General features: G+C 37.6%; 1 protein-coding gene across 3 annotated transcripts in view; it reads right to left on the reverse strand.

Moving 5' to 3' along the window:
* SOS2 (SOS Ras/Rho guanine nucleotide exchange factor 2) overlaps positions 1 to 25,095 on the reverse strand; it is an 88,563-nt gene that overhangs the window by 47,409 nt on the left and 16,059 nt on the right. For 2 of the 3 annotated variants that reach the window (XM_070588767.1, XM_070588764.1), the window contains exons 2-6: positions 22,254 to 22,379; positions 20,473 to 20,604; positions 19,201 to 19,365; positions 5,051 to 5,254; positions 2,257 to 2,400 (exon numbers count right to left, since the gene is read on the reverse strand). In XM_070588767.1, coding sequence (XP_070444868.1) covers positions 2,257 to 2,400; positions 5,051 to 5,254; positions 19,201 to 19,365; positions 20,473 to 20,604; positions 22,254 to 22,379 — 771 coding nt within the window. Of the gene's footprint in view, positions 1 to 2,256; positions 2,401 to 5,050; positions 5,255 to 19,200; positions 19,366 to 20,472; positions 20,605 to 22,253; positions 22,380 to 24,754; positions 24,882 to 25,095 lie in introns of all 3 variants that reach the window. The other variant, XM_070588758.1, reaches the window with a different exon arrangement.

Genomic DNA, 25,095 nt, shown 5'->3' on the forward strand with positions numbered 1-25,095 from the left:
CATGATACTACTTACATCAAATATCTAGAATCAGCAAGTTCACAGAAACAGAAAGTAGACTGGAGGTTACCAGGGGTTGGGGAGGGAAGAGGGAGTTACTGCTTAATGAGTAGAGTTTCTGTTTAGGGTGATGAAAAGTTTTGGAAATAGAGAGTGGTAACTATTGTATAATACTGTGGATTTAATTAATGCCACTGAATTGTACACTTAAAAGTGATTAAAATGGAAAATTTTGTTACATGTATTTTACCACAATAAAAAACAAAATAAAAATTAGAGAATATATTATGTTTTTGAACCATGGTATCTTTAAAAATACAGCAAGCAACGAGACTACAAATTAATATGCTAAGATATCACAATATAAGACTTTCTAATAAGAACCAGGGCTGAATATTTTGGGTAGGTATCAGTAACTGAATATTTCTATACTATCAGTTTCATTGTCTACAAAATGGATGTAGTAAAAGTGATCCATATTTTCAGAAAAATATAGGCAGAGATTATAAAATTAGGAAATTTACATGAAATCTAAAGAAAGCACTTTTAAAAGAAAAAATGGCTGAGTATGAAAAGATTTTCAACTTTATTAGTTAAAAAAAAAGCAAAATTAAAAGAACAATGAGATGCTGTTTTCTTGTCATTAGACGGGCAAAAATGAATGGGATAAAACTCAGAGTTAGTGAAGGTGTGAGAAGAAAGAGGGCCTGCACTTACTGGAACTTATCTGGAAGTAAATTTGGCAAAGTGTTCCAAAGTTCTAACGTTGTACTTAGTCTTTAGTGAAGCAATTCCACCTCTAGGGATATATCCTAAAATAATTATTAGACTACGAAGGCACAAATATGTTTGTCGCGCAGCACTATTTACAATAACAAAATAATGAAAACAACCCACATGCTTAAGGATAACATAGAGTTAAAAGTATGTAATGGTGTCACCATAAAACATAGTACTTACTCAGACTTTAAAAATTGTGAAGTAAATTTATTTATTTATTTTTATTATTTTTTTAAATAACATGCATTGCGATTGTGCATTGTGTCATGTGTCCAGGAAGGAAATGTAATGTGCAGTATTTCCCATTTTGCCAAGCTTATTTGGTCACAAGAAGACCCCTTCCTCCAGGAAATACCCGCAGACATTTTTTTTTTTGAGGAAGATTAGCCCTGAGCTAACTACTGCCAATCCTCCTCTTTTTGCTGAGGAAGACTGGCCCTGAGCTAACATCCATGCCCATCTTCCTCTACTTTATATGTGGGACGCCTACCACAGCATGACTTTTGCCAAGCGGTGCCATGTCCGCACCTGGGATCCGAACCAGCAAACTCCGAGTCGCCAAGAAGCGGAACATGCGAACTTAACCACTGCGCCACAGGGCCAGCCCCGTAAATTTATTAACATTGAAAATGTTCGTGATGTTTTAAATGAAAAATGCAAGTTACAAAATAGTAAGATCTTATTTTTGTAAATACACATAGGTTTGAATGTATGTACAGAAAAATATTTCTAAGAATAATGAATGTTATAAGGTAAACTTATCTCTGGGTGTTGCAAAAGGAAGTGACTTTTTAATTTATATTTGTCTCTATTTTTCTGAATATTTTTACACTGAGCTACATTATTTTTATAATCATTTAAAAGACAACACAATGATTTTCACTCTGAGAAAAAGATTAAAATATAAACTTCCTGGGGCCAGCCCGCGGCAGAGTGGTTGGGTTCGCACGCTCCGCTTTGGCAGCCCAGGGTTTCGCTGGTTAGGATCCTGGGGACAGACATAGCACTGCTCATCGAGCCATCGTGAGGTGGCATCCCACATGCCACAACTAGAACGACCCACAACTAAAAACATACAACTATGTACCAGGGGACTTTGGGGAGAAAAAGGAAAAATAAAATCTTTAAAAATATATATATACATAAACTTCCTTTTCAATTTTTCAAAATTAAAATCCACAAAAGCTAAACAGCTATGGCCAATAAAATTGCTATTCTTTCACCTTAAATGGACTTGCTATTAAAAAAAATCTTAAACATTACTCCTCTATTTACTTTCACTATAAACATTACACTACAAAGTAAGTGTCACTACAAACACAGAGAATGTCATTTTAGTTTGCTATTGATTAAATCCTAAGTATTTTTTACAGTAGCCAGCAGTGTCTTCTACTTTTCACAAAAAATATTTTACTAAATTTCTTAATACAGCATTTAGGACCTAAATGAGACTATAAAGTAGTTTTGTGATCTTACTTCTGCCAAATCTTCGAAACAGCTGCCAGCTAAGGGATGAGGACTGCTTTCATCAGTCATCTCAACTGTGTCCTCAATCAAACCTAGAAGTTTCACAGTCAATTCATGTATATCTAAAATGTTACTGAAAATCTTCTCAATATCCTGAAAAAGAAAAAAAAGAAAGGTTAAGATATGAGGTTGAGAATTTTGTTTAAAAAGTACTAAATATAACATAAGCAATATAATTGTTAAGAGTGTATTTTCACCCAACTACATACTAATATATTCTAAGACATATATTATAAAACATAGCAAAAGTCAATCATGAATAAGGAAGGGAAATAAAAAAACCTCTTAGATTACACACAATAAATTTACTGGAAAATACAGATTCCAGATAGTTCTGTTCAACAGTTCTAAAATCTCATATTGTGGGTGATCCAAGCAACTCTTTACATAAAGAATCCTGGCATCTGAATATTTTAAAATTGGCTAACAGTCTTGATCCAGTTCTTACAGAGCTGGTTAATGACAAGAGCTGGGATCAAAATGAAGGTGTGACTCAATCCAGATACAATCTGGTTTCACTATTTGTGGCCTGTCTCCTGGATTTGAGGAGGAATTAAGGATTTCATTTAAGCTCCTATGTGTGAATTATATCTGGGTTAAGACATGTGAAGTCCCCTGGACACAGACAGACCATATGACTGATTATCCACGTTACGGCCAACTATTATTCACTCTGGCATCTTGTAATGGAAACATCAGGGGCTATCGAACTGACAGATCTGATCTTGGATCCTGGCCCCACCACTTGCTAGATGAACGCCCCTGGATTAGGAGGATAATGACAATAACAGCAGCTAAGATTTCCTGGTCACTCATTATGTTCCAGGCACTATTTTAAGTACTTGACATGTAATTTTGTAACAGCTTTATTAGATAGATACTATCATCATCCTCATTTTACAAATGAGAAAACAGAGGCACAGAGCGGTTAAGTAATTTGCCCAGGGTTGCATAGCTGGTACACTAATACCTACCTCATAAAGTTCTTAGGAGGATTAAATCAGGTGATTTCTACAAAAGCTCCTGGCATATATGAGACCCTCCACAAATGCTGAGCTTTTGAAGACACAAGAGTAGGGCCCAAAGGAGTAAATTAAGATCACTCTTAAAAGTCATTCATTCCTTTATCAAATATTTGCTGAGTACTATGTTTTGATCTCAGATGGTCTTTATCTCAAAAGTTTACAGTCTAGGGGCCGGCCCCACAGCATAGTGGTTAAGTTCAACACTCTTTACTTTGGCAGCCTCGGTTCATGGGTTTGGATCCTGGGTGCAGACGTCCACCACTTGTCAGCCATGCTGTGGCAGTGACCCCCATACAACATAGAGGAAGACTGGTACAGATGTTAGCTTAGGACTAATTTTCCTCAAGCAAAAAAAGAGGAAGAGTGGCAATAGATGTTATTAGCTCAGGGTGAATCTTCCTCAGCAAAAAAAAAAAAAAAAGAAAAAAGTTTACAGTCCAGTCTATGCTAAAAAACTATGGTAGATATAGAGAAAAAAGGAATTCTCCTTCTCTTGACCCTTCAGTATTATAATGGAAATTTTCTATCAAACCAGCACTAATTCAGTGAAAAGAACCGTAAAAATTAACTCCTGAGGAATGAAAACTGATGGACACAGAAAAGGCAAATAAGACAATATTAGCTACCAGCATTTGTTAGATTTTTATTCTTCATACCACTACAGATGAAACTCAATTATACTGTAGTATAAAGGAACCCAAATTCAAGTTCAACCTCTATAACTTATCAAGTCATCACTATTTTGTGTCAATTCCCCCCCTAGCAGGGCAGAGATGGTAACACCTGCCCTACCAACCTCAGAGGACTGTTAGAAGGGTCACGTAAAATAGGATAGTACTCTAAAAAGCAGAAAATGCCGGCTACTTAAGGCAATGTGTCCAGTGGGAGTTATCATCAACGTTAAACACACGTACAAAAGAAAAAGGATAGAAGCCAATGAAAACACCTTAAATTATCACTGAAACTCATTCTTTTGGAAAAGCATGAAAAAAGCTAAACCAGTTCCCAATCTTAAGCACTAAGCCAGCACTCCTATTCACTCGTGATAGTTATTTGGGGAAGTCAGGAGGTAGAAGAAAGGCTGAGTATTTACAGCGAAGGACGGACACACAGACATCTAAGAAAAAACAAATCATGATAAGAGAAGGAAAGAAAAAGAAAATCTGTTTTTCCAAGACAGTATTTGTCTAGCTGGGTTCCTGGGAGCTGACTTTAGAAGCTAAAGAGGTAAGAAAGAGACGCAGGCCCCGTTGGATGCCATCCCACCACCCGCTCCCACCCTGTCTTCCAACACGGCAGCTCTGTCTCTGTTTATGTGACATTCTGCATAAACTTTTATTTTGGAAGAGTTCCACTGTTAAAACTTTCACCAACTGCCTTAAAGTACTTACCAAAGGACAAGAAAAGCCTAAGTCTTTCTTTTCTAGACCGTACACCTTTTTCACCATCTTCAAATGAATGACTATAAATCTCAGATACTGCAGAGCAGAAAAAGATTTCATTCTGGTGCAATCACCCTTTCTAATTTTGTGTCTAATTTTCACTGTCACCACACTTATTACATTAATATAACAATTCATACATTTTAAAAACCCACAAATACTACATAAAAGAACATTTTTGTTTTATATACTCATGATGTATATAAAGTTACTATTTGTGATTTTAAGCTACTATTTGACTTCCGGGGTAGAATTTCAAACGCAAAAAGTACTTACAGAAGGTTTAAACAGCTTTCTGTCAGAAAGAAAGGCTTCTCGAAATACTTTTATGATCATATTTAGTTCCCGGAGATACTGTCTTTCTTCTGCAATTTCAGTTCTGACAAGGTCATAGTAATTCAATTCACCTGAAGAACTCGGCTCATCTTCACAGAGAGAAACCAAACCTATGTCATCCTGATCAAACATGTCCATCAAAACCTGAGAAATATAAACCAGTAACGTATAAATCTGCTTTCCTTACTTCTACAAAACCACCTCAAAGTACTTGGAATTAAAACATTAAACAATGACAGTTGTGTATATTTACAGCCTAATTTAGATGAGAAAATTCAAAATAAGAGAAATACACAAAGTTGAAGGGGAAAAATGAAACTGGATATGGAAAAGTGAATATTTCTGGAAATAAGATAAATGCAATAGTGAAATATATATATAAGTGCATGTGTGTGTATGCATATATACGTAATACACAGATACACACACACACAAATACACATATACAATAGCAAAAAGAGCACACCTTTGGAGAACAACAATCTGAGCCAAAATCCCAGTTCAACCACTTACTTACCTATGATTACAGACAAGTTATTTATTCTTTTGAAAGTCAGACTCCATATATAGATATAAAATGCAACTGATGAAAGAATTCAATGAGGTAATGTATATAAATGCACACTACTAATACAGTAAGCATTCAAAAAGGTAGTTCCTTGTCCCACGTTAAGGATGGCTGAATGCACTTGGGTAGAGTTCAAAGGAGAAAATGAAATGACACTATTGCAGAGGCACATGACAGACTAACAGTGTGATGCTTTTCTGATGCATATTTACTACATCAACAACTCATATTAAGTTCATTTGTTAAAACCAACCATCGCACAGATGCCTTAAACTACTGTGGTGACAATTTCCCCTTTCAGAAAATAGTAAAGATAGCTGCTATGGGCTTCCTAAGTCAACCAATAGGCAAGAACTAGCTGTAAATCAAAAGCAATAGGAAAAGGTGACCATACTTTTTAGAATTAAAAATAATCCAAAAAGAAAAGAAAAACTGGATCTACTTAATTATATACTCAAGACTGACTAAAAATTTCTTAGAGTTCAGGAAAAGAGAAAGGCACAATCCCAAACAGGAAGCTTAGAAAAGTAAAACAGCTTCAAGGGGATGACAGGAAATTCTGACAACACATGTGAGATAATCATGCATTTATGCACTCTGAAAAACATCTATTGACCACCAGAAATTGTGCCAGGTGTTGCTAAAACACAGCAGTGAAGGGAACGAACACGAACCCTGCCCTCCTGATGTTGCTGACTCTGACTCTGCAAGATTTCCTAAACCTGGTCAGTTCTTTCCCCGCTGCATGCTTTCCACTAGTAAGTGTGCACTGTCACTTGCGAGGATACCCACGTCTTGCAACATGCTCTCCCTGCCGCTGGTCTTCCCAACTCCATTTCCAAAATCATGTTCCTAAACCAAATTTGTGTCATACCCTCCATGAAAATGATACTGGTATTTGTTACCTTCATCATAAAATCCTAATTTCGTGAGGATAAGGGCCATTTGCAATCTAACCCAGCCTACTTCCTTAGCCCCATCTCCTGGGGCAAGGGAAACCCCTCTCCTCCTCGCTGCCCACTCAGGCCACTACTCTCCTGCCACTGAGCATCATTACCCCCAGGTCCCACCCACTTTAGACCTTTCAAGAAACCACTGGGGCTGAACAGGGAATGAGCTGACGAAATCTGATCTTAAACAAACATGCAAAAGAACCAAAGGTGTGACAGAACAGTTTTCTCTTCCCCACCGGAGAATGTTTTTAAAGTGGTCCATACTTGCTATGTCTAACATCTTATTCCCGCTCATCTCTCAAGCTCATCACTCTGCTGAAACTGCTCTCACTAATGACCTCCTAGAGCCTTCTTACTTGTTTTCTCCAGTTACTGACACCGCTGACCACTCTCTGCTTCTTAAAACTTTCTCTTCTCTTGGCTGCTGATACACCACTCTGTCAGTGGGGCCTCCTTCTCCACCACCCACCTTCCCCAGCACCCAACGCAGGCTTCTGTTTTTGGAACTGTTTTGGTCACACAACACAACAGGCGTCAGGCAGGTGACATTATGGTAATCTCTAAGAAGTAGTGGGATCGTGGCACACGGAAGGTGCATGCACCTAAAGACAAATGGCAGTGTTCAACACCAGCAATTGTGTGTCAGGCATTTTCATTTTCTTTTTTCAAGAAGAGTCTGGAATCTACACTTTTATGTGAAGTTCTCAGATTTGTAAACACAAATAGATGGCAAGTAATTCAAAATTTTTTTTTTTAAAGATTGGCACCTGAGCTAACAACTGTTGCCAATCTTCTTTTTTTTCTGCTTTCTCTCCCCAAACCCTCCGTACATAGTTATATATCTTAGTTGCAGGTCCTTCTAGTTGTGGGATGTGGGACACCGCCTCAACATGGCCTGACGAGCGGTGCCATGTCTGTGCCCAGGATCCAAACCCTGGGCTGCCGCAGCGGAGCGCGTGAACTTAACCACTCGGCCACGGAGCTGGGCCTCAAAATTTTAAGAAACAAACCTGGAGATTGTATTCACTGTCACCAGCTGGAAATGTCTGCTATACTTTCTCCTGAGTAAGCTCATTTTAGATGACTTCCAATTACTACCTAGATGATAATGACTCCTTAAATATTTGCCTCTAGCCGTGGCATCTTTCTGGACTCTAGACAAGTGTTACAAAAGGCTTGCTAGATATCTCCCTGTCTGACCAAACCTATACATGTATACTTCACCTGAGAATCAGCCATACTATCATCACCGATTTGGTCTTCCTAAATGGAAAACCTGTCATTACCCCAAACTTACCACTTCAACTTCTACATCAAATCAGTCCCCAAATCCTGTTAACTGTAACTCAGGAACATCTCTTAAATCTGGTCAGTTCCTTCCATCCTCCTCTGTCTAGAATGTCTTCTTACTTCCCTTCCCTTCCAACTTTGTATTTATTCATCTGAAAGATCCCCGGCCACTTTCACCGCTTAGCTCAAGTATAATTTTTTGTATAGCTTTTCCTGACTCCCCATCAGAATCTCTTCCACTGGCTTCAGCCCTCCACTAGCAATCTTCTCTCTTTCCTATAGAAGCACCTAACTTGCATTGAAATTTCTAAGAACTACGATTTCACCTTAAAATCCACAGCATCTGACACACAGTAAATGCACAAAAGATATCTGTTTAAAGAACATACATGTGTTGTATATGTTTGTCAACTATAAGACCTGTAAAAAAAGCTAAAGCCCAAATGAGTTAAGTATCAGAAGAAAGGTTAGGATAATAAAAAGCACTTTTTGGTCATGTTCATAACAAGAACCATAAACAAGTTACAGCCAGTTCTTAGAAGAGATGGAATAATATTATCACGAAAGAAAAAAACACAGAACTCTGCTCCTATTACATCGGGGCTGAGAGAAATGAAGTTCTTCAGAGCAGCTCTGTACTCTTGCTCTCTCTTGCTTTTCCTTTTTTTTAAAAATTTTTTATTGAGTTAATGAGAGGTTACAATCTTGTGAAATTTCAGTTGTACATTATTGTCTGTCAGTCGTGTTGTAGGTGCACCCCTTCACCCTTTGTGCCCACCCGCCACCCCCCCTTTCCCCTGGTAGCCACTAATCTGATCTCTTTGTCCACATGTTTAAATTCCTCATATGAGTGGAGTCATACAAAGATTGTCCTTCTCTATCTGGCTTATTTCACTTAACATGATTCCCTCAAGGTCCATCAATGTTGTTGCAAATGGGACGGTTCTGTTCTTTTTTATGGTTGAGTAGTATTCCATTGTAAATATATACCACATTTTTTTTATCCAGTCGTCTTTTGATGGGCAGTTAGGTTGCTTCCACATCTTGGCTATTGCACATAATGCTGCAATGAACATTGGGGTGCATAGGACTTTTGGAATTGCTGACTTCAAGCTCTTTGGATAGATACCCAGTAGTGGGATAGCTGGATCGTATGACAGTTCTAATTTTAATTTTTTGAGGAATCTCCATACTGTTTTCCATAGTGGCTGTACCAGTTTGCATTCCCACCAGCAGTGTATGAGGGTTCCTTTTTCTCCACAACCTCCTCAACATTTGTTACTATTTGTTTTAGTTATTTTTGTCATTCTAATGGGTGTAAGGTGATATCTTAGTGTAGTTTTGATTTGCATTTCCCTGACGATCAGTGATGATGAACATCTTTTCATGTGCCTATTGGCCATCTGTATATCTTCTTTGGAGAAATGTCTGTTCATGTCTCCAGCCCATTTTTTGATTGGGTTGTTTAATTATTTGTTGCTGAGGTGTGAGTTCTTTATATATTATGGATATTAAGCCTTTGTTGGATGTATTACTTGCAAATATTTTTTCCCAGTTAGTGGGTTGTTTTGTTGTTTCAATCCTGTTTTCCCTTGCCTTGAAGAAGCTCTTTAGTCTCATGAAATCCCATTTGTTTATTCTTTCTATTGTTTCCCTTGTCTGAGAAGACATGGTGTCTGAAAAGATCCTTTTAATACTGATGTCAAAGAGTGTACCGCCTACATTTTCTTCTAGAAGCCTTATGGTTTCAGGTCTCAGCTTTAGGTCTTTGATCCATTTTGAGTTTATTTCTGTGAAATATTTTGTGAAAAAGATTAGTCAATTTTCATTCTTTTACATGTGTCTTTCCAGTTTTCCCAGCACCATTTGTTGAAAAAACTTTCTTTTCTCCATTGTATGCCCTCAGCTCCTTTGTCGAAGATAAGCTGTTCATAGATGTGTGGTTTTATTTCTGGGCTTTCAATTCTGTTCCGTTGATCTGTGCACCTGTTTTTGTACCAGTACCATGCTGTTTTGATTACGGTAGCTTTGTAGTATGTTTTGAAGTCAGGGATTGTGATGCCTCCAGCTGTGTTCTTTTTTCTCAGGATCGCTTTAGCAATTTGGGGTCTTTTGTTGCCCCATATGAATTTTAGGATTCTTTGTTCTACTTCTGTAAAGAATGTCATTGGGATTCTGATTGGGATGGCATTGAATCTGTAGATTGCTTTAGGTAGAACGGACATTTTAACTATATTTATTCTTTCAATCCTTGTGCATGGAATGTCTTTGCATCTCTTTATGTTGTCGTCCATTTCTTTCAGAAAAGCCTTGTAATTTTCATTGTATAGGTCTTTCACTTCCTTAGTTAAATTTACCCCGAGGTATTTTATTCTTTTTCTTGTGATTGTGAATGGTATTGTTCTTGAGTTCTTTTTCTGTTAGCTCGTTATTAGAGTATAGAAATGCTACTGATTTATGTAAACTGGTTTTATACCCTGCAACTTTGCCGTAGTTGTTGATTACTTCTAAAAGTTTTCCAACGAATTCTTTGGGGTTTTCTATATATAAGATCATGTCATTTGCAAACAGCGAGAGTTTCACTTCTTCCCTCCCTATTTGGATTCCTTTTTCTTGCCTAATTGCTCTGGCCAAAACCTCCAGTACTATGTTAAATAAGAGTGGTGATAGAGGGCATCCTTGTCTTGTTCCTGTTTTCAGGGGGATGGTGTTCAGTTTTTGCCCACTGAGTATGATGCTGGCTGTGGGTTTGTCATATATGGCCTTTATCGTGTTGAGGTAGTTCCCTTCTACGCCCATTTTGTTCAGAGTTTTAATCACAAATGGCTGTTGGATCTTGTCAAACGCTTTCTCTGCATCTATTGAGATGATCATGTGGTTTTTATTCCTCAGTTTGTTGATGTGGTATATCACATTGGCTGAGTTGCGGATGTTGAACCATCCCTGTATCCCTGGTATGAATCCCACTTGATCATGATGTATGATCCTTTTGATGAATTGCTGTATTTGGGTTGCCAAAATTTTGTTGAGAATTTTTGCATCTATGTTCATCAGCGATACTGGCCTGTAGTTCTCCTTTTTCGTGCTCTCCTTGTCAGGCTTTTGTATCAGTGTGATGTTGGCCTCACAGAATGTGTTAGGAAGTGTTCCATCTTCCCTAATTTTTTGGAATAGCTTGAAAAGGATAGGTATTAAATCCTCTCTGAAAGTTTGGTAGAATTCCCCAGGAAAGCCATCTGGTCCTGGGGTTTAATTCTCTGAGATGCTTTTGATTTCTATTTCAATCTCTTTCCTTGTGATTGGTCTGTTCAAATTGTCTGCTTCTTCTTGAGTGAGCTTTGGGAGATTGCAGGAGTCCAAGAATTTATCCATTTCCTCTAGGTTATCCATTTTGCTGGCATATAGTTTTTCATAGTATTCTCTTACAATCCGTTGTATTTCTGCTGAATCTGTTGTTACTACTCCTCTTTCATTTCTGATTTTATTTGAGCTTTCTCTCTTTTTTTCTTTGTAAGTCTGGCTAGGGGTTTGTCAATTTTATTCATCTTCTCAAAGAACCAGCTCTTTGTTTCACTGATCTTTTCTACTGCCTTTTTTGTTTCAATAGCATTTATTTCTGCTCTGATTTTTATTATTTCTCTCCTTCTGCTGACGTTGGGCTTTGTTTGTTCTTCTTTCTCTAATTCAGTTAGGTGTAGTTTAAGATTGCTGATTTGGGATTTTTCTTGTTTGTTAAGATATGCCTGAATTGTGATGAATTTTCCTCTTAGTACAGCTTTTGCTGCATCCCATATGAGTTGGTATGGCATGTTATCATTTTCATTTGTCTCCAGGTAGTTTTTAATTTCTTCTTTAATTTCTTCACTGATCCACTGCTTGTTCAATAGCATATTGTTTAGTCTCCACATCCTTGTGCCTTTCTCAGCTCTTTTCTTATAATTAATTTCTGGCTTTACAGCATTATGATCAGAGAAGATGATTGTTATTATTTGAATTTTTTTAAATTTGTAGAGGCTTGCCTTGTTTCCCAACATATGGCCTATCCTTGAGAATGTTCCATGCGCACCTGAGAAGAACGTGCATTCAGCTTTTTGGATGAAGTGTTCTATATATGTCGATTAAGTCCAACTGTTTTAACTTTTCGTTTAGCTCCACTGTTTCTTTGTTGATTTTCTGTCTGGATGATCAGTCTATTGATATGAGTTGGATGTTGAGGTCCCCTACTATTATTGTGTTATTTTTGATATCTTCTTTTAGGTTTGTTAATAGTTGCTTTATGAACTTTGGTGCTCTTGTGTTGAGTGCATAGATATTTATAAGCATTATACCTTCTTGATGAAGTGTCCCTTTGATCATTATATATTGTCCCTCTATGTCTCTCTTTACCTGCCTTATCTTGAAGTCTGTTTTGTCTGATATAAGTATTGCGACACCTGCTTTCTTTTGTTTGCTATTAGCTTGGAGTATTGTCTTCCAGCCCTTCACTCTGAGCCTGGGTTTGTCCTTGGAGCTGAGGTGTGTTCCCTGGAGGCAACAAATTGTTGGATCTTGTTCTTTAATCCCTTTTGCCACTCAGTGTCTTTTTATTGGAGAGTTCAGTCCGTTTACGTTGAGGGTGAGTATTGATGCATGAGGGCTTAATGCTGTCATACTGTTGCTCGTTTTCCTGTTTTCCTGTGTTTCCTTTGTTTCTCGTCCTGTGTGTTTTAGCCTACCCATTGACTACTGCAATTTCTCATGCTGGGTTTCTTAGATTTTTCCTTATTTATGTTTTGTGTCTCTGTTCTGTTTTTTAGTTTAGTGGCTACCCTGAAGTTTGTATTCAGAATCTCATGTATAACATAGTCCATTTTCTGGTGGTCTCTTACTTCCTTAGGCTAGACTGTTTCAGTCCCTTTCCTCCTCCCCTCCTAAATTATTATTTTCATCTCTTATTCCAACTTGTGTTGTGAATTTGTGGTTAGAGTGATAAGACTGTCTTTGCTTTGGTGATTTACTTCCCTTTATCCTAATGCTATACTTGAATATTTGCTATCCTATTCAGACTCTATCTGTCTCCCTACTCTGTGTTTTGTGACCACTTCATCCCTTTTTTTCTTTTTTTCAGGTATGAGAGCCTTCTTGAGGATTTCTTGTAGTGGAGGTCTTGTGACTACAAAGTCCCTTAGCTTTTGTTTGTCTGGAAAAGATTTAATTTCTCCCTCATATCTGAAGCATATTTTTGCTGGATAGAGTATTCTTCGCTGAAGATTTTTATCCTTTAAAGTTTTGAATACTCCAATCTCTCCTAACTTGTAAGGTTTCTGTAGAGAAATCTGCTGAAAGTCTGATAGAGGTTCCTTTGTAGGTTATTTTCTTCTGCCTTGCTGCCCTGAGTTTTCTTTCTTTGTCCTTCATTTTTGCCACTTTTACTACTATATGCTTTGCAGTAGGTCTTTTTACATTGACAAATCTAGGAGATCTGAAAACTTCCTCCACATACATTTCTCTCTCAATCCCTAGATTCGGGAAGTTCTCTTCTATTATTTCGTTGAGCACACTTTCTGCTCCATTTTCCTTTTCCACGCCCTCAGGAATTTCGATGACTCTTAAGTTGCATTTTCTCATTGAGTCAGCTATTTCTCTGAGATTTTCTTCAGGTTTTTAAAATTCTTAGTTCTCTTTCTTCCTCTTTCTGGAGCCATTTAGCTTGTCTATCTTCGATTATGCTAATTTTCTCCTCTATGGTGTCTACACGGGCATTCAGAGAATCCGTATTTTGTTTTATCTGATCCATTGTATTTTTCATCGCTGGTATTTCTAATTGATTCTTCTTTATAATTTCAATCTCTTTTGTGAAGTAACTCCAGAACTCATTGACTTGTTTCTCTATATTTCCCTTTACTCATTGAATATTTTCATGATAGCTATTTTGAAGTCATCTTCACTTAGTTTACCTATTTCCAAGTCCTCAGGACCTACTTCTGTATTTTTATTGTTTTCCTTTGGGACTGGAGCTTTTATAAATTGCTGGATGGTAAAGAAGCGGTTTTTGCGCATGATGCTATTATTCAGTTGCAGTTACAGCCTGTCACCACTAGATGGGGGTCAAGAGGCTTGCGTTCTGAGCCCTCCACCTTCAGCCCCGATGGGGGCGTGCAGTGTGGGTTGGGGGAGGAGGGGCACTTTCACTCATGCTGATCTGGACTGGATCAGCTCTCGCTCTCTGGTCTCCTGGGGCCCTGGCTTGCTGGGGTCCCCCACGCGAAAGCTTTCCCCGTTAGCAGGTTTCCACTGCACCGGCGGTGGGAGTCCTGGAAAATCCCTGGATGCGCGGCCCCTCCCCTGCTCCTTCCCGCACCCGCTCCTTCCTGCACCCGCCTCAGTGATCCCAGTCTCTAGGGGAGGGAGTAAAGTTCTCTCCTACCCCGTTCCAGCTCCTCCGAGGGTGGCTCCAGCCTCTCTGCCTTCCATCGTTTGGCTGCTGTGGGTCTCTGCCAATTTCTGTTATTAGGATTTTTTTTTTGGTTGGAAAGCAGTTGCTCTTTTTGGTTGTAATTTGGAGGGGAGAGAGTCCCACGTGAGCTCACACCGCCATGTTGCTGACGTGACCCTTCGTGTCCTTTTTTTTTTTTTTTTGAGGCAGATTAGCCCTGCCTCTTTTTGCTGAGGAAGACTGACCCTGAGCTAACATCCGTGCCCATCTTCCTCTACTTTATATGTGGGATGTCTACCACAGCATGGCTTGCCAAGTGGTGCCACGTCTGCATCAGGGATCCGAACCGGCAAACCCCAGGCTGCCAAAGCAGAACGTGCGCACTTAACTGCTGTGCCACCGAGCCAGCCCCTTTCTTAAACATCAATTTTCCTCTTAAGCACATCTCTTCTATTTTTCCAGCCTGAATATCATTTTCCTTAATAGTGACATGTATAGTACAGGTTGAGTGCCACAATCCTTTCCTGTGATCATCTAACTATCCTCAGCAATCTTTGATGTGTCAGAATACCGCATAATAGTCAAATGTTGCTTTTATTTTTAAATGTAAAGAAAAAAGGTTGATTTCAAGTTCCTGTCTGGAAAATTATACAGATTCCTAGAAATCATTTGTTCAAATAGCTTATTAAACAGATGGTTTGTGAGCTCTTGAAATGGTGATCACTAGAAATCAGTTTAGATTTACTAAGCTCATACCATGTCACACTAATCTCATTATTCCATTCACACGACTAGATCCACAAATAAAGGCACCTGGATTCTAGCTAAGCATACAACAGTCTCTTATGACAAACTTGGGATCACGGTAGAAAAGGATGGGCAAACTTATAGCCCACAGGCCATACTGAATCCATTGCCTGTTTTTGTAAATAAAGTTTTACTGGAACACAGCCCACATTTATTTGTTTACAACTGCCTTCCTGCTACAAGGCAAAGATGACCAGTTGCAAGAGAGACTGTATGGCACACAACCCTAAAATATTAACCCTCTGGTCCTTTACAGAGAGTCTATTAACTTCTGAATTAGACAAGAGGTGAAATAGTAGCTGACTAAAAGACCTTAATGGAAAAAAAGTAGTACTTTATTAACCCAGAAGAACACCTCTAATAACGAATATGAGAAATCTCATACTCTTTTTCAATATTTTTAATAAATAATTCCAACAAAAACAAAGTTTCTCACATTTGCAAACCTATAAAAAGCTAAGTAGGATATCTAAAATGGTGAATGACAAAACTAGATTTTTATAACATCGATATGCTGGAGCATAGTCTCTTGAACAACGGTATGAAATTTTCTAGGTATAAATTTGAGTTCAAACTTACATGAAAAAAAATCAACAGCACAAGTTTTTAGAAATCAAAGATATAACACAATAGTACGTCATGTGAAAAATCCTAGGGAGTTTAGACATCTGCAAACTCACTAAGTAAATAGAATGACATGGATGCCAAATAACTGACGCTCAAATTATAAAAGAATGGCATACAGAACAAGGAAGGTGGGCGTTTCGTTGTACTCAGTGTTGGTCAGACCAAATCCAGACCATTGTATTGAGTTTTAGAAACGGCAGTCTGAGAGCAGGATTAACAATGGGATCTGAAAAGCTTGTCACATGAAGACTGTTTTTTGAAGTCTTGAAAGGTGAAGATTTAGTACATGGAAAAATGCTTCAGATAACTGAAAGACTTATTCTGAAAAACAGTTTGGTCTTATTCAATGTAGTCTAGAAGACAGAATTAGAATGAATGAATGAAAGTTAATAGAGAAGTTATTTTAACCTTGCACAGGAAAGACATTTCACCTAACTAGAATTTTATAAAAATGAATGAACAGTTTTGTGAGAAATGAGTTTCCCAGTGCCCAAACAGAGGCTATGTGATCACTTGTCAGTTCATTGTGAGGATTCAGTCTCTCTTGTTTCTGAAACTGTGTAATTGTTTAGAATTTAATTGCTTTTGCCTTTAAAAAGAGTCATGGAAAAGGTGAACTTCAAATATAGTATAAAATCTCTCCTTCCCACAGTTCCTCAACAATTTTGTTCAAGGCCAGTGGTGGGGGTGAGCCGGAGAGGAACAGGGCAAATAAGGCAGGAGTCCCTACAGGTGGTGGTGGGAAACGCTGTGACGGCCCACCTCAGGGTGACGTAAGGAGGGTGCCTGTAGAGGGGCCAACCTGACACAGGACCCATCGGGGTACTGAGACCGTCCACGAAACGGCACCTTGATGCAGGGTGGTGGAGCCCAAGTGGGTAAGGAGGGCATTTGCATGGGAAGCTGGCCCAGCAGCAGCCCAACACGGGATTGTCAGAACCTGAGTGGGGTAAGGAGAGCGTATACAAAGGGGGGAGAAGGGTTTCTAAGTGAAAATAGGGTTAAGGAGGGTGCCTACACCAGTGGGAGGAGAGAGGCCTGCTGAGAGATTGGTTATATACAGAATAATGATCAAATAAGAAAATACATTAAGAAAAATGGGAGCCAGGTTTTTCGCCATCAGAGAAGGGAGCTACAAATATGAAAAAGGGAAGGCTAAAATGAACCCTGTGGTATTGAATTTGGATTGGAGAGATCTGTGAACTCCTATAAAGACAGATGAGAAATAGACATGTATATATATAATGTATACACACACACACAAATACATATATACAAACACACATATTCCCTAACTCTGGCCTCTAAGAGACGAGAGCAGTGACACTCCAATAGCAATGAGCTCATCTAGCACCCAGATCTTGGTTTCTAAGTATCATTCTCTTCTACCAGGAACCAGAATTTTTAGAAAACAGCTAATTCCAGGCTTGAGCAGCAGGTAAAGAATACGCTGAACCTGGAATGTCTTATGTCAAAAGAGTGTTCAAAGAACAATAAGAACAGAGAAGCCAACTTAAAGGAGCTCCCATTGGACAAATCTGGAACAATCTGAATATCCAAATAAATAAATAATGGGTTATGGCCCATTGAATAAAACAACAATCCATGAGTCCATATTAAAATAAACAAATAAATTTAAAGTGTGATAAGGAACAAGATATTCACACAGTCTCAAAATATTCCACAAAACATTTATTAATTAAAAAAAAGGAAAAGAATACTTCACAGTAGAGAAGCCTGGCACAAAACTCCTTAATCAGATGATCAAAGTGAACATCACCAGTAACATGATGCATCAAAATTGTGTGCCATGTGGGAAAATGCAAGGGGAGAACACAACATCACTTCTATGATATTCCCGCCACAAATCCATAACCTGAATCTAATCAAGAGAAAACATCAGAAAAAACTAAAGTAAAGGGCATTTTAAACAAAAACTGGTGTAATTCTTACAGTGTCAAGGTCCTAAGAGTGAAAGGAAGAATAAGGAACTGTTCCAGACTGAAGCAGGAGAAAAAAGACATGATAACGAAATATTATGATTCTGGACTGGTTCATTTTGCTATAAAAGGACATCATTGGGACAAGTGGCAAAATTTCTATAGGGTCTGAGGATTAGAAGGCATAAGACGTCAACATTAATTTCCTGGATTTTGATTGTCATACCGTGGTTATGGAGGAGTATATTTCTGCTTGTAGGACACACTGCACTATACTGGCAACTTACTCTCAAGCGCAGGACACAGGGCAGTACTTTTATTGTACTTGCAACGTTTCTAAAAGCTTGAGAGAGAAACAAAGTAAAAAAAAATTTAATCGTAATTTTAGAAGTCAAAATAGAAATAACAAGGAATTTCTACTAGAAAATTTCAGTGAAAAATCCTTTCTGAGACTATGGCACGGCATACGGTACAATGGCTATCAATCATAACCGCACATCAGAATCACCTGGGTGCTTTCAAAAAACTTGAAAACACTGAGGCTTGGCGGTCCCACCAGGCTAAGGAGACCAGAATCTCTGCGGGTGGGATGCAGGCATCAGTCTTCTTTAAAAGCTCCTGGTAATTGTGACGTGCAGTCCAGGTAGAGCACCACTGGCACGCGCCAGGTCTTGGGGGTCATTCATGCCTACAGGTCTAGTTTAACCATTTTTTCTGTGAGGTGTTCCTGTTCTCCCCCACGTTATAGTCTCCACTGGACCTCTGATTTATTTGTATAATAGCTTTAATTACATTGTACTCCAACTACTTGTTTACAATATTTCTATTTCCCACTAAAATCAATTCCTTCTAACACAGGGGTTGCTGACTTGCTCACTTGCATCTTCAACGCTCAGGGCAGTGACTAGCACATAAGAGGTACTCAAAAACGTTGATTTAAAAAGTAAGAAAAAAAAGAAGGAAAAGTAGAAAGGGAACAAAAGGAGGAGAGAGGAAAATAAAGAATCAATTTCTTTCCCCAGTAGCTTATAGTCAAGGAAGAAGCAAACCAGTAACAAAAAACTATCAGAAGGAAGAAACTTGGGCATTGCCAAGTCTTTTCCTCTCTCCCTGTGCCCCACTAAACTACTGTGAAATCACAGTATGTTTAACAAAACCACTTCTTATACTTAAAAGTATCTGAATACTCCATATACTTTTTCTTTCTAAAAATATGAAACTCAAATTGCTTTTCTTAAAACTGCTTTGATGGTTGGATGTTTCTTCCTGTAGGTAAAAGATCTGTGATGGGGAAAAAAAGAGATTCTCCCCATCAGATGCTGAAAAACTTGGAAATATCATGGTTAGTCTGTAAAGCCAGCATTTTTCTGTCTTCCAATACCAGGAATTACAAAACCTACTAAAATAATCATTTATAAAAAAAAGGCGAAGGTAGAAGTGACATACAATCATTATTATTCAAGTAAAGGTGAAATATCTTTAACACTTACCTTATCTGCACACATTGACACTTTAATGTCCTGCTGAGATATTTCATAATGTCGAATATTAAAAACATAATTACCAGCCAATTTTAAAATATCAGCTGAGATATACTCCAGTACAGCCACAATATACAGGGACACATGGTAGTCCACTTTGTACCCTAAAACCTCCTGCAGAAAAAATAAACAATTTAATTCCAAAAAATGGCACTGTCAAGTAGTAGTTAAACAATTAAAAAAATATTTTTTTTTAAACATTTTATTTTTCCTTTTTCTCCCCCAAATCCCCTGGTACATAGTTGTGTATTTTTAGTTGTGGGTCCTTCTAGTTGTGGCATGTGGGACGCCACCTCAACGTGGCCTGACGAGCGGAGCCAGGTCCGTGCCCAGGATCCGAACCAGAGAAACCCTGGGCTGCTGAAGCGGAACGTGCGAACCCAACTACTTGGCCACGGGGCCGGCCCTGATACTTAAAAATTTTATTTAACATTCTTGCTTATAAAGAACTTTCTATAAACCATGTCTAAACTTATAGGTGCCACAGGATATAAAATCAGCCACTGGTCCAGCATCAGGGGCTTTTCTTTAGAGAGACATGTGATCTAACAAATCTGCCTTTAGCATCAAAGAGAAGAGAGAGCTGATTCTAATACATAAATCTTGGGTTGGCCTTCACTGAAAACCTCTTAATACCTTGTCCAAAACCCATGTGACAAGTATCTGCTGTCTTCAAGGACCCTGCTTTAACCAGTATCAACAAAGTACAATGGTTTCTATTGGGGGAGGAGGGTCTTGAAATTGCTACCAAGAGGTATTCAAATCTATGTGCACCAAACATTTTCTACAGGCAAAAGAATATTCCCTAGCCTACTTTTCCAATGTACATAAAAATATATGTAATAAATAGATTAATTTAAAAACAGTTCTGAACTGACAGTAGCTTTTGACATTCTGTATTTTCTCAATCAACAAAAGGTTGAAAACCAGTCAGGGCTAGCAGTCATCAGAAGACGCTACAAAGATGCATTAATGCTTATCATTAACTTTTAATATTATTGAAAAGGCAATCTGATTTTATCAAAGCATATTTATTTTTACTTTGTACACCTATTAAGAAATACATGTACGTATATATGTGTATGTACAAGTATACACACATGCAAGTGCACATACACAATAACACAGACCATGCCATATAAACACTATATAAATATATCAACACTATATAAAGTATTTTTTGTTACGAAGAACTTCCTCAATGTTTAAGTTTTTTATTACCTTCAATGAAGGATGGATTTTGTCCACAGGCAGTAAGAGAGGGTGTCTTCGTTTTCGTTTCTCTATGGCGGATTGTGCATCAGCAATAGCCCATTTATCAATTGGATGCGGAAAGGTCTTTTGAACTCGTTCCTGTTCAGATTACAGCAGTATTATTGTTAACAGAAGTGCTCATCAAAGAAAATTCATACAAAATTAAACTTTATCAGCATCCTTAATACTAGCAGATAACAGTGATATAACATGTTCTGATTCCTGTAATAATTTTTCTAATGAACTTTTTTTTAGAAAAAAATACCAATAGGACTATCAAGATTTTTCCACATAATTCCCATGGGTAAAGAAAAAAGTTTAAGTGTAAGCATAATTAAGATGGAACTGGAAACAGTAAAAAGTAATAACTTTAGGAGAGATTAAAGCTAGCACAAAATACTCTATCGGTGGTTTCACAGTAAGGTTTCTAGGGTTAAAATTTACCTGGCAGGAGTTGTTAACTCATTACCAATTATTATCCAGTTACTCTCTTTTTGCTAATCTTAGAGCTTCAAATATAGAGAAGAATTTTTAAAAGAAGAGAGATCATGTACCTCTTAGAGGATCAAGCGGGTACGGAGCTCAGAATGGCTTAAGCAAATACAAGGGCTTGGCAAAAAGAACACAAGCCTTTTAAGTTACTACTATGGTTCATCTAATCTCAAATTTAACCAGTGATTGGCATGAACAATAACTAACAACATCCAATTTACCAGGACTTCCTATTTCTAAAATTATATTCTCAGCTTTGAGTATATTTAAAAATATGCTTTTATTATATTTATTTAATGTCCAACTCTTACAACAGAGAATAGAGAAACAAATGCTTTAACTCCCAGAGTCCCTGAAAATCTTAATAGCTCAATTACTCCAAACTGAGATTTTCCTTCACACTAGTAGTCACTGCCTTATTATAGAAACAATTTTCAAAAGAAAGGTGATATAAAGAGTATAGCAACAAAAGTAATTTTTTAAGATTTTATTTTCCCTTTTTCTCCCCAAAGCCCCCCAGTACATAGTTGTGTATTTTTAGTTGTGGATCCTTCTAGTTGTGGCATGTGGGATGCCGCCTCAGCATGGCTTGATGAGCAGTGCCATGTCCGCGCCCAGGATTCGAACCAGCGAAACCCTGGGCCGCTGAAGCTGAGTGCACAAACTTAACCACTTGGCCACGGGGCCAGCCCCAACAAAAGTAATTTTTGAAAACTGTGATACATATTTCTAAAAATCTAAAAATACTCCCATGTAACCAAGCCAAAACAAGTATTTTCGCATTAATTCACACATAATCTTTTAGAGGTATACATATATGTATTTTCCAACAATGAGTAAATATCCGTAAGATTTATACTAGTCCTTTATTGAGATAACATTTATATGCAGTAAAATGCACAGATCTTAATTGTACAATTCAGTAAGTTTTGAAAAATGCTTATACCTGGGTAACCAGCACCCTAATCAAAATACACAACATGTCTATCATCTCAATCTCTACCCCTCATAGGCAGCCACCATCCTGATTTCTATCACCATTAATTTCAGCTGTTTCTGCACTTCATATAAATGTATCATACAGCATGTACTCTCTGAGATCTGGCTTTTTTTGCTCTATAGAAGGTCTGTGAATTGCACCTGTTATTGGGCCTATCAATAGTTCTTTTCCACAATTTAGAATGATAGAGATTTAGATACAAAATTAATTTGTACAGTGGTTCAGTGGCTTTTTGAAATAACAAAGTAGTTTTTACCTCCACATCTTGAACAGTCCTTGGCTGAGCCATGCATAATTTATTAAGCAGTTGAAAAATCAGCTCTTCAATGTAATAGAGAGATTCTTCATTAGCTGAGAGATTGGGATGTACCTGCTCCTGAACCTTTAAAAAAAAAGTTCTCAGTTAAAGTACAGGCAAAATAATATTTATTGAACAAAAATCAGAGAACCTTATATATAACTAATACTACTTTATTAGAATGGTTACTCAAATATAGACAGAAAACACAAAAAATGAACAAAAAACCCTGTCTTTGTTGGTCTCTATAAACTTTTCTTAACCCACAGTGCAGTGGTTCTCAAACTTCTCTGGACTATGAAATTCTGTTGAAAGCCATAGGTCCCTTCCTCCCTACCACCAGAAAGTACAGACACATAAAAGATTCTACACAATCTCAGTGGACTCACAGACACTTGGAAATTAACCAGCAGATCTACTAGAAGTCCACAGACACTGTCGTGACCCAGCAACAGAGGCTCTCTGAATAACCACACCACTTGACGCGTTACAGAGCTGCTCTGGGAAGTGACCGCTAGTCCGCTTCCCCTCACAATGCTACATGCCCCTTGTTGTCGTCATGTGGCTGTGCTGAGCCTTCTTTGTTGTTAAATTCTTTAAAGTTAGAACCTACTAATCTGTCCTAAAAAATAACCCAGTCGAACTAGATATGAGGAATAAGGAACAAATATGGCCGAGCGCATATGGTAGGTGTCATGCAAAATCTGTTGAATGACTGAACTAAGTATTGCTCTAACTTTTTATTCCATGCTATTAGAAGGATATCAGTGTCACTGACATAAAAATTAACAGAAAACTTAAAACAGTCTCCAAGTTTTGAAAAACTGAATCAGTAATTAAAAACCTTCCCACAAAGAAAATAGCATGAAGCTGAAGCTGTCTACTTCATCTAAATTCTCAAAATTTAGCCTAACACTGTTCATTACAGCCTCTTGTATTTTGTAAACCCCTAGGATCTAGAGGGCAGACTTTCTTTCACTCCTAATACCAGTTACACATGTGTTCATTTTCTCTGATCCGTCTCTTAGAGGTTTATCAATCTGATTAATCTTTTCAAGAACTAGGCTAGGTTGATCTTTCCTATTTTATGTTAGTTTTATACTTCATTTATATCTGCTCATCTTCATTTTTTCTTCTGCTTGTTAGTTCTTTTTTCTAACTTCTTGAGATAGATACTTAGCTCATTATTTTTCAACATTTCTTCTTCTGTAATATGTATATTTCTCTAAGAATTACTTTTGTAAAAAACCCACAGATTTTGACATGGAATATTTTTTTAAATCATCCAGTTCAAAATAGCTTCTAATTTCCATTATTGTTTCTTCTTTGACCTTTAGAATTTAAAAGTATGTTTCTTAATTTCTAAACATATGGGATTTTTTTAAAGTCTTTTTTTTTTCTTTTCTTGCTGATTTCTAGAATAATCACATTGTGGTCAGAAAACATACTTTCTATGATTTCACTTTTCTGACATTTATTGATACTTGCCTTTATAGCTCATTATATGGGCCTTAGATGGCTTCACTAACAAACTCATCAAACATTTAAGGAAGAAATGCAATAATCTAAAGCAAACTTTCCCAGAAAATGAAAAAAGAAGAAGACTTCCCAACTTATCTTGAGGCTAGCCTTGATAGAAAAAGTCAAAAAGAAAGATAAATATTATAGGCCATTTTCACTCATGCACCTAGAAACAAAAGCCTAAATAACATATCAACTAACAAAATTCCATAATATATTTAAAAAACTATACAACACAACCAAGTTTGGTTTATCCCAGGAATGTAAAGTTGGTTTAATGTTGGAAAATCAAGCAAAGTAATTCACCATGTTAACAGATAAAAAAAGAAAAATAATATGATCTCAATAGATGCAGAAAAGCATCTAAAAAAATTCAACATTCATTCATAGTAAAATCTCCCAATGAACTTATTACTTAATTTGGTGAAGGATACCTAGAAAAAAGCTATAATAAACAGCATAGATAATGGTGAAATAGTGAAAGCTTTCCTTTTGAGACCAGGAAAAAGGCAAGGATACTCGCTGTTATCATTTCTATTCCACATTGTACTGGAGGTCCCGGCCAGCACAGTACAGCAAGAACAAGAAGTAAACGTATAAGAATTAGAAAGAAAGAAACAAATTTACACGATTTGATTGCCCATTGTGACAGTTAATTTTATGTGTCGACTTGCCTGGGCCACAGGGTGCCCAGACATGCATTTGGTTAAACGTTATTTCTGCGTGTGCCTGTGAGGGTGTTTCTGGATGAGATTAACATCCGAATTGCCAGGCTGAGTAAAGCAGAGTGCCTTCCCCAATGTGGGCGGGCCTCAAGCAGTCCCTTGAAGGCCTGAATGAAATAAAAGCCTAAGTAAGAAAGAATTCCTTCTCTCTGCCTGACTGTCTTTGGGCCACGATTCTGGGCTTCTGTCTTTGGACTGGGACTAGAAGTATACCATCAGCTCTCCTGGGTCTCCAGCTGACTGACTGCGCATCTTGGACTTCTCTGCCTCAGAGAAAGAGAGGGAAAGAGAGGAAGTTTGTGTGTGTTTCTGTTTCTCAGGAGACCCCAGACTAATATATCTGTGAAGAAAAATCAAAAATATTGTACAAATTATTTTAATTAATAAAAAAGTTTTACTTCTATGTAACAGCAACAAAGTTAGAAAATAAAAGTTAAAAGTACTATCATTTACAATAGAATAAAAAAATATATCAGGTACCTTGGAACAAATCTTACAAAAGAAGTATAAGACTCCCAGGGAGAAAACTATAGACTCCAAGAGAAAGTAAAGAT

Source organism: Equus przewalskii, chromosome 1 (assembly GCF_037783145.1).
Source record: "Equus przewalskii isolate Varuska chromosome 1, EquPr2, whole genome shotgun sequence".
Classification (NCBI taxonomy): domain Eukaryota; kingdom Metazoa; phylum Chordata; class Mammalia; order Perissodactyla; family Equidae; genus Equus; species Equus przewalskii.